The sequence below is a fragment of the Polypterus senegalus genome, unplaced genomic scaffold (genome assembly GCF_016835505.1).
Source record: "Polypterus senegalus isolate Bchr_013 unplaced genomic scaffold, ASM1683550v1 scaffold_8835, whole genome shotgun sequence".
Taxonomy (NCBI): domain Eukaryota; kingdom Metazoa; phylum Chordata; class Cladistia; order Polypteriformes; family Polypteridae; genus Polypterus; species Polypterus senegalus.
In genome coordinates, this window is record NW_024383932.1 from 3,657 (window position 1) to 14,223 (window position 10,567).

At 36.9% G+C, this 10,567-nt stretch overlaps 1 protein-coding gene across 1 annotated transcript; it reads right to left on the minus strand.

Annotated features, from left to right (window-relative positions):
• Positions 1-861: 861 nt before the first annotated feature.
• LOC120521733 (ankyrin and armadillo repeat-containing protein-like) lies at positions 862-9,878 on the minus strand. The gene is made up of 3 exons (XM_039743129.1): positions 9,770-9,878; positions 1,583-2,669; positions 862-907 (listed from the first exon to the last, which is right to left on the minus strand). The coding sequence occupies exons 1-3, from the start codon at positions 9,876-9,878 to the stop codon at positions 862-864; spliced, it is 1,242 nt and encodes a 413-aa protein (XP_039599063.1).
• Between the last annotated feature and the right edge of the window lie 689 nt (positions 9,879-10,567).

The following is a 10,567-nucleotide window of genomic DNA, read 5'->3' on the forward strand; positions in this document are numbered from 1 at the left end:
TTGTGTGATTTTGGGCTATACAAAACTAAATTGTATTGTATTGTATTGTATTGTATTGTATAAGGGAAGGTGGCACATTGGTGCAGTGGTAGCGCTGCTGCCTCGCAGTAAGGAGACCTGGGTTCACTTCCCGGGTCCTCCCTGTGTGGAGTTTGCATGTTTTCCCCATGTCTGTGTGGGTTTCCTCCGGGTGCTCCGGTTTCCTCCCACAGTCCAAAGACATGCAGGTTAGGTGCAATGGTTAATCTAAATTGTGTGTGTGCATGTCCTGCGGTGGGCTGGTGCCCTGCCTGGGGTTTGTTTCCTGCCTTGCGCCCTGTGTTGGCTGGGATTGGCTCCAGCAGACCCTGTAGTTAGGATATAGCGGGTAAGATGATGGATGGATGTATGAGGGTAAAGAAGTGAAAAAAAATGAAATAGTTTTGCAATGCGTTGTTGAAACCCAGACATAAACCCCACTGGGCTGTTATGGCAGAACCAGAAGCTGTTTATAATCAAGTCTGTCAGGGTTGCAATTGTTGAGGCCTATCCCCAACAGCATTGTGTAGAAGGCAGGAACCAACCTTGAATGGGGTGCCTGTCCAAAACCGAGCCCATCTCATATATACACCCACATACACACAGGCACCAAACAAACCTAACACACAAACCTTCGGGATGTTGAAAGAAACCCATAATACACAGTGACACATCCATGCATACATGAGGAGCATTTAGAATTTCATACCTTTTGTTTGTAGCTGCAAGTATCAAGGTTTTCTGTTATTTGTTCACTTGGGGTTTCATATCTAAAATTGTATTTTGTTTGAGAATTCAAAAAACTGTGTAAACATGCAAGAAATCTGCTTCAGCCATCCTCCTTTATGTGAACAGAAGGCAGGATAAATTGGCATCTTTTGTTATTGGTCTTGAAGACATGAAATAAGAAGCAGATCATTAGAGAACAATCTTTCACTTTTTTCACTTCCACATACCACAGGCCCATTGGAAGTGACAAAATGATATATAGCTGTCTCCTGAATTAATATAAACAACAAAATGATTTAATTGTAAGCTTCTGAAGTATTTCTTGGGAATAAACCGGGCATGCCACTCTATTTTCAACAACAATTACAGCCAAAGAAAGAAGCAAAATGTGTGTATGTGATAAGCTAGATTGGTTTTGTAATGGAATAGGTTACTATACATAGCTTATGCTTACCAAAATATATATCTTTGCACAAGTAATGAATTGTAAAAATGCTCTGGTATCAACACGATCACTGATATTATATATATATATATATATATATATATATATATATAATAATGAGCCTTATGGTAAGAAGCTTAAACTTTCCATTTAAATTGGAGCTAAAAACAATAATTGTGACTTGTGATAAACTGATGAAATATGACAGCAGTTTCTTTTAAGTATTGAATTCTCTATAGTGTGCACAGGCTGTACTGCATGTCAAGAAAAACATGTTGTACTTTGCATGCATTATCAGCAGATACAAGCAACAGTATTATTTAATAAACAGTTACCTATTGTTTACTGAATTTCCCAGTCTGCAGTGTCCAAGACAATAACATGTGTTACCTGTTAAGGGCATTGATGGCACTCAGCTGCACCTCTCTATTCTTCACTTTCACCAGAGAAATGAGAGGAGTGACTCCGTTCTTCTCGATAAACGCTGTTTGGTTACCATGATGACACATGACCACACTGGACACTGCTTTACACAAGACAACCAGATGACGCTTTGAATTTGTTTCCTGAAGCAGCTGCACGAGTAGAGGGAAAAGTTCATTTTCTTTACTCACTGCCTCACGACAGCTGTCACTGGCCCTGGCTATGGCTCCTAGGCTGTTGAGAGACGTGATCAAAACATTGTCATCATGTCCTTCCCTGTCACTTTCTTTTGCTTGCCGTATCACCTTCAATAGTACAGGCAATCCATTACATTGTAAAAAGGCGCTTGCATATTTTTCATGTGAAACCATTGCTTCAGTCATTAAAAGTGCCCCCTGGCATAGTGTTGGTGATTCTGTGTGAAGTAAAGAGATGAGGACAGTGAGTCCATCACCCTTATAGATCTGCTCCTTAACACTGGGGTCTTCTAAGACATTCATCAGGATGTTTAAAGCCTGTTCCTTGACCTCCTCTTTGCAGTGTGTCTTCTTCATCTGGTTAATGGCTACCATAACCAAGCCACCTTTAATTAAAGAAGGTGTGTGCATTTCTTGGCCTTCTTGACTGCTACCCAAAGTCAGAATGGCTCTGCCAGCACACAGAGTCTCTTTGTCATCTTCTGAGATGAATAACTTAATTAACCTTCCATACACATCCAAGCTTGTGGTTTTCAAACTAATGAAATGCTCCAAGAGGTCTGTATATCCTTGAGAAGCACAAATTTCCACCACACCATAATTGTGTGCATTAAGTGCAGAGACATCAGCACCCAGGCCTACTAGAACATCTATGGCCTGCTTACTATGTCTTAAAACGGCAAGCAGTAGTGGGGTGTTTCTTAGGCCATCCTGTGTTACAGTTTCGAGCTGGTCAGCTCCAGTTGTCTCCACGATTCTCTGCACCTGTTTGGCATAATTCCTGAAAGCAGCTTGGTGGATGGGTGCCCAGCCTTTGGACTCCATTTGGTCCACTAGATCATGTGAAATAGAATCACCTAAAACACAAAGAATGTTAATTGTAACTGGATAAGGCAGATTCTTATCAGATGTTTTTTCCTATTGTGATATGTCAAACAAATACGTTCATGTCTTGTGCTAGCGCTGATATTATACCCCCACTATAAGGGTACATCTATATATAAACAGGACAGCCATTCATAAACAGGGCAGAATTAATATGAAATATTTTAAATAATTAAATGTGCACAAAGTAAAAGGTAATAATTTAGAGAGGGCCTACAATGAGAAATCTGTGGTTTGGCTTAATGGCACTATGCACACTAGCTGATCAGACCTATAATCAAGTAAAAGTGTTTTGACCTTTACTGCACATGAGAATCTGATTTGGCACTGTTGAGTGATAAGGAAAATCTGGTAACACTTTAGAGGAGAGGCTATCTAGGTGCATCTATTGGCCATATATTGGAATGTAGCAAGACCTTAACAAAGGCTTTGTTTGTTCATAATAAACTAAAAAACATTTTAGAATAGGAGTCACTTATTGTGTATCTATTAGTAACTTACTAGTACATAACAAGACCTTAACAAAAGCTTTTTGTGTGTTATGTAGCACTAAGTGATTAATACATGTACTATAACAGGCCATCTAACCCTCTCTTTTAAAGATTTACTAAAGCACTTTGGCTTTGAGTAAATTTATTAAACATATTTACTGTAGTGGATAGTTGGTAGAACAACTTTTTAAAAAGTTTATTTGGAAGACTAACCAGTGGTGACAGCTATTCACTAATTTGCATTTAATTGGACAAATTTGTTGGTCCCTGTATCATTGAAAAAGTGTTCTTTGCCTCCTGAAAAGTGATTAAGAGAGAAGCAATACCTGCATGCCTTTGATATGTCATTGAGTAAAGAAAAGCCAGTGTGAAAAAGAGATATTGTTTGTTCTCCAAAGAAATTCTAAAATGGCCTGGACACATTGGTTGGTTCCATAGAAAAAATCATAAATAGTTGGATTATAGAAATGTTTCAAACTATCCATCCATCCATTACCAAACCCGCTATATCGTAACTACAGGGTCATGGGGGTCTGCTGAAGCTAAATGTTTCAAACTAGCTGTTTTCTTTTGTATTACACATGTCTCCAATTGTGCAATCAGTCATTGAGGTTATTTAAAAGGAGAAGAATAGTCACTTTGCTGTTTGGTATCATTGTGTGTCCCACACTAAATATGGACCAGAGAAAGCAAAGTAGAGAGTTGTCTGAGGAGATCAGAAAGGTAATTATAGACCAGCATGTTAAAGTAAAGGCTACAAGACCATCTCCAAGAAGCTTAATGTTACTGAGACAACAGTTGCAATTATAATTAAGAAGTATAAGGTACAGTAGCCAACCTCCATGGCCACAGCCACAAGAGGAAAATCGACTCCAGAATGAGCAGCAGGATAGCGAGAAAGGTAGGCAAAAAGCCAAGGATAACTTCTAAAGAGATACAAGCTGAACTTTAAGGGTCAAAGTCCATCTGTGGCTGATCGCATCACCCATCACTTTTTGAGTGACATTGGGCTCAATGGAAAGAATTAAGAAAAACATAAAAAGCCAGACTGGAAATTGCTAAAATGCATATTGACAAGACACAATGCTTCTGGGAGTATCTCCTTTGGGAAGATAAGACAGAACTGGAGATTTTTGGCAAGTCACACCAGCTATATGTCCACAGATGAAAAAATGAAGCTTTCAAAGAAAACCTCATTAACTTAGCACAGAAAAGTGCTGGCATCCAAAATGTTAATGCTATGCTTATTACTTATCGATAACACTTGCTCAGGTATTCAGGCACACTGAAACTTTCAAAAGGAGCCCACATTTCCGGAGTATTTGATAATTGGCCGTTCCTCACAAAGAGAGTTTGACAGAGCAAAAGTTAAAAAGAAAATTACTAAATTATACAGAAGACTAACCTGTTTGTCAGGCTCTGAAATATTTAAAGGCAGGTCCCCAGAAGTATAGCACAATCACTGATACTGCTAAACAAGTGACACTCTTCTCTTTATCCATGTACGATTTAAATGCAGGAACAGGTGTTTTTCCCAATCTCTGAATGTATTTTTACAATAGGCCAATTATGCAAGTGTGCTTGGCATCCGTGTAAATGTTTGACCTAAGTCCCACTTAAATACAAATTTGCATAAAATGAGGAAATAGAACAGTCGCAGCTCTATATCTTTCATAGCTCATATTTAAGAAGCAGACTTTCATTTACAGTTGATTCAGAAAGTATTCAGACCCCTTCACGTTCTGCAGAGTTTATTGTGTTGTACATTCATTTTAAATTTGCTATTTCTGCCCATCAGTCTACACTCACTAACTCATAATGCCAAAGAGAAAACATGTTTTCAAAAAGGTTTTCAATTTTATTAAAAATCAAAAACTGAAATCTCTTGTTTTTCTAAGTATTCAGATAAGTCTGTTGAATAAGTCTGTACAACATTTGCACACCTGGACTTGGGAATTTTATCGCATTCTTCCTTGCAGATCCTCTCAAGCACCACTACATTGGATAAGAAGCTTCTTATTTCCTAGGCATGGTGATTAGAGTTCTGATCAAAGAGCTTTATTTTTTATCTCATTAGACAAAAGAATCTTTTTTTTCATGCTCTCAAGAGTCCTTTAAAGGCCTTTTGGCAAACTCCAAGCAGGAGTAAGCCACTCTACCATGATTGATGGAATGCTGCTGAGATGGCCATCCTTCCAACAAGTCCTACCATCTTAGCAGAAGCTCTGCTTGGGTGACCACTTGGTTCTTATTCACCCCCCTGACTAAGGCCCTTCTGGCACGGTTACTCAGTTTGGATGGTTGGCCAACTCTAGGAATAGACTTAGTGGTTACAAACTTCCTTTATTTCACAATTATTGAGGCTGCTTTAGTCCTGGACAAATTCAGGGCTTTATAAATGGCTTTATCCCCTTGTTCTGATCTATGGCTGACCATAATTTGATCATGGAAGACTATAGAGAGTTCACTGGACTTCATGGCTTAGTTTTTGCCAGTGTGAATTGTGGGACCTCATTTACTCTGGTCTGTGCTCTCCTAAACAATGTCCAATCAGTTCTGTTTGCCAGTGGGGAGTCCAGTCAAGTTCTAGACATATCTCAAGGATAATTAAAGGATTCACCTGACCACAACTTGGAGTGCCACAGCAAATAGTCTGAATACTTATATAAATTAGTATTCCAGTTTTTGATTTTTAATAAATCTGCAACCCTTATTAAAAACATTTTTCACTTTGCCATTATGGATTATTTAGTGCAGAATGATGGGTACAAATTGCAAATTTATTCATTTAAAATTGAATCTACAACATAAAAAGCAGAAAGTGAAGGGGTTTGAATTGACAGTACAGTAGTTGCCAATCGATTTTGGACAGAGAAATTATGTCCTGTGTCAGCCCCAGCCACGTGTCAAGGGGTAAGTCTTTTGAAAAGGTTCAGCATGTTAAGAAGAAGTGATATTTCATATAGACCTTGATAGGAGTTATTAAATATGAAATATATTCATAGTATATATGGCTGAGAATAATTTGGTTCTAAAACAAAAAAAGTCCCTTAACAATACAGGAAAATAGTTTTGAGAGGACCCAAGAATAAGGGTTACTTTGCACAGCACTTTTCACAAGTAATAATACACAGTGGACAGGAATATAAAAAATCTGAATTGTGAAATGAGAAAAAACAAAAAAAAAAAATCACCAATCATATTCATTTAGTACCTAAAGTCCAAATTAGGTCCTACCGAGGAGTAATTTTTCTGAAAAAAATAAAAGAGAAATTCTATCAAGAAATTGCATGAGTTAGATTTTGAATCCAGAAGCACCTAAAAAACATACATAAACAAACTAAAATGCATATCACTAGTTTAAGACTCTGCCCTGGCTCTAATTAACTATTACGATTTACGATTTAGACATAGTACAAACTGTAGTACCCTTCTAAGATGGACTGAAATCTAACTAATCAATATAGACTTCAGCGTTAACATTTGCAGTACATCATGTATTGGATTAATTTGTAACACATTTAGTAATAAAATGCATTGCATTCATTGTCCCAACGGATGGTGCATTATAACCAACAAATAATATATTTATATTAGACTGCTAAAATGCATTATTCCAAATGTTTGTGATGTTCCATCTGTTTAAATTACAAATGCAATGCATGTGTCTTTGTTATATGCCATGTTTGTGATGTGTCATCTGTTGGAATGAAAGATGCAATGCATTTTATTATTGCAAATGTTTATGATGTGCCATCTGCTGGAATGACAGAGATACAGCAGCTAGAAGGACAAAGAGACACACAGACACACTGGCACTTGTCCTTTTATTAAGGTGAATTGAAGATTAAGATGATCTTATTAAGCTTACCTGTATTATTACCAGAGTATGTGTTATTATTTTCCACTGTATATGACAAGTGAGTGATGACACATAACAAGTAAAACAAATCCCAACTATGTTTAATCCTGAAACTGTAGCTCTGTTTTCATGATCAGAAGACCTTTGTGAGTCCAAATTCCTACTATACCAGTGGCAAATGACTACAAGAAAGGGATACCAGCTAGCACTGTGGTACAATTGGCATTGTGTAATGAAAGCTTGAATGGCAGAAACTGTAAATCACATAATGGAGCAGAAATAAAAGAGTTCAACTTACTGTACAAAATTGCAAAGTCTGATGTCAGTTTACTTATTAAATCTTGGCTTAGTAACAGAGACATTATTGCTACTATTTACCTTCTTCCACAAATAAATAAATGTCAGAATTATGTTAATGAAATGTAAATCATTTCAAAAATAGACATTTTTAGAAGTTTTTAAGTATTAATTTATGTATTTAACCTGAAACAATTATATTACTAATTTTGGGACCTCCTGGGCTATGTTTCTTATTTTTTTCAAAACACTACCGGGTATTGGGAACAAGCAGTACATGAGTGTGACCATCTGTGTGGAGACAAAGATTGAGGAGTTACTGTTTAGGTTGGCTGGCAACATTACATTGACCCTGTGTTAGTGAATGTGGGTGTGAGGGTAGTGAGGGCGCCCTGTGATAGCTTGTCACACTAGTGCTGCTGGATGACTCAGGTCCTATAACTGGATAATAAGAGTGATAAGTATTACTACAATAGCAGTAGTATTTTTTTTAATTTCTAAATACCATTACTTAAATCAAATTAGAAGATAGCACAGATATGTTATATCTGAGTGTTTGTAAAAATTAACAAAGAATGTTGAGAATAATGTGCTGGGGAAAAATTCAAGATTTTAGATACTGCAGTTAAAATGAGGGCCACTAGAGATACATAAGCCTGTTACAACCGAAGAGCATGAGTTTGAGCCTTTCATGCACCAAATTAGAATTTCCTTTATTGTTATACTGTACTGTTTATATCATCACAGAATAAGGAAACATTTCCATACTTTAAAATGTGTGACTTTCACAATGTCTTAAAATTTTTCCTACACAGAGTCATTGACCAAAGAGTGTATTTTGTTAGAGCCATACTTCTCAGTCCTTCTCCTTAGGGAACACTAAGGCTATGTCCACATTACAGCTAAAGCATTTTTTAAATGAAAATGAGATCTGTACATAGAAGCATTTTCACATTGTTTACAAAAGCATGTCAGTCCACACTCAAACAGCTAAAAAGGCATATAATAAAGACTTCGACCCCAATGGGCACGGGCACATTGGTGTAAGAATCTTGAAGGGCTAGTAATACCACCAGCCACAGCATCAAGCTGTAGTGACAGGTAAATGATTTACGTTTTGTGCATACTGTATATACAGCATTAAAACTGTGCCAAATGCAATTTAGATGTACACAGGTAAGGAACACAACAAGCACCACGGAAAGCAACTCCTGCATTTTCGCTATGTTGAGATATGGTTTTCTTCTGTGAAAGGTGACTGAGCAGGATTCAATCCAGAAAGTGTTACGTAATAAATATGAGCAAATCAGAGGCCCAAACAAATCAGAGTGCTATTAGAGTCTGTTTTTTCAAAACTCTGCATCTTCACCTGTTCATATTGCAAACTCCTTTCAAGAAACTATGACTCTGAAGAGCATTTCACAAAGTAAGTCTCTGTTTTCATGGGTTAAAAAAGCTGGGGCAGTGTGTCTGTGTGTGGCAAAAGGCCTAAATGAAGACTAATGTCTGTGTTTGTAAATGAAAATGTAGTAAAGTGGATGTAGCCTCTTATTTTCAGTCCACTTGCTTTTTGTAATTAGATCTCATTTCATGTCTTCAATAGAAATGCTTGTTTCATTACTCCTAGTATTTGTCTATGTCTAAATTTGGTGTGCATTTAATTTTTCTACAAAAAGAAAATCTTGTAATCTTATGTTGGAATTGAGACTTGAGATAACAAAGTTCTGGTACAATTGTCTTTAATGGTGTTTAGTAGCTCAACTACAGGAAAACAACTTTGAACTGCCCATGAAAAAAGCTCAAGTTAGTCTTGTAGCCTAATGAGGAAGGAGAGACATGTCTTAAGATCTAAAGCTTGATCATATTTGAATGCTCTCCTCAGTCATTCACAAGATGGTCATCGGCAGCTGGTTTATTTCACAGTATTTCAAGAAAAAATACATATGTTTGGGACATTGTGTGCATACAACTAGATACCTAACATGAGGGTTATGAGACACAAGTAACTTGAGATTTTCTTTTTCACAAACATTATATTGCTTGTGTTTGCTTAGTGTTGGCCCATTTTGAAGCCCTCTATATCAGGGATTTTGTTATTTAGATTCTACATGTAAACAGATTAAATCCTTTCTTTGCCGTCATTACAAACACAGGGTAACTAACAGATAACAGAACATCATCATTTTTGGGTTTGTTCCTCTTCAAAGCTGGAAGTTGGCTTTTGATTATGAAATCATTTGGGCTGAAAATTTTGCAGCCGTGATGTTCCTTTAGGAGCTGGATTTTTTTTTTTTTAAAGGACAGTGTAGATTTCTTACGTAATGAATGTTTATGAACATAATGTACTTTACTTTAATAAGTCAAAATACAACTTGTACTCAGCTTGCTGATTCGAAGTATGAATTTATGCATAATGACTGACCTGTTGATTTTTTAATCTGTTGATGAATGGCACTGCATACTTCTGCATGCTGTTTCTGTTTTCTTTCAGTAAACACCACATAATATGCCTTCAGTTTCACATGAGCCATTATTAACTCACCAGCTCAAGTCTAAATGTCATTTACATTGTCAGGCTATCAGATATTCTGAATTTCTTTTGGCTGCACTTTTTAATTCTTCACAGCTCAAATGACCATTGAAGCATAAAGAAGTTTCTTCTTCATTATTTAGTAGTGTGGTTAAGATGGAAAAAAAAAAGATTGCTATATGAATAAAATGTGTTACATTAAACTGGCATCAAACCAGCAGTGTGTGTAACTGAGACATCTTTCGTATTTCTATCTATTTAAAAAACTATTTAATCTGCTTAATCCAGTTCAGAGTCACAGGGAGACAAAGCTGGTTCTAGCAACAAGTGGTACAAGGCTGAAACCAACACTGCATTGGAGATCACACATACATAGAGCCCACTTGAAATTGCCAGTCACCCCAATGTGCAGTTATCTGTAATGTGTGAGGAAAACTGGGAATATCTGGAGGAAAAACTAAAAGAGGAGAACATGCAGATGCCACCGACAGTGACCAGGGCATCAGATTCATAAAATGGCAGTGCTAAACCCTGCTACCATGCAAGAATCTGTTGGGAAATCAATTGGTAAACCGAAAAATTTGTATAGAATTGACTAGAGGGGCCATGACTGGGCAGGAGGGAAAAAAGTTAATATTATAAAATATATAATGCAAATATGCATTAAGTATTAAATAAAGTGGATTTTTT

Excerpts from the sequence above, each read along its gene's own strand:
- LOC120521733 (XM_039743129.1), bottom strand. The coding sequence starts at position 9,878 with ATGGCTCATGTGAAACTGAAGGCATATTATGTGGTGTTTACTGAAAGA. Across the intron at positions 2,670-9,769 it reads ACAGATTAAAAAATCAACAG|GTGATTCTATTTCACATGAT; the intron begins GTCAGTCATTAT and ends TTTGTGTTTTAG. Across the intron at positions 908-1,582 it reads GCCATCAATGCCCTTAACAG|ACCAATAACAAAAGATGCCA; the intron begins GTAACACATGTT and ends CATGTCTTCAAG.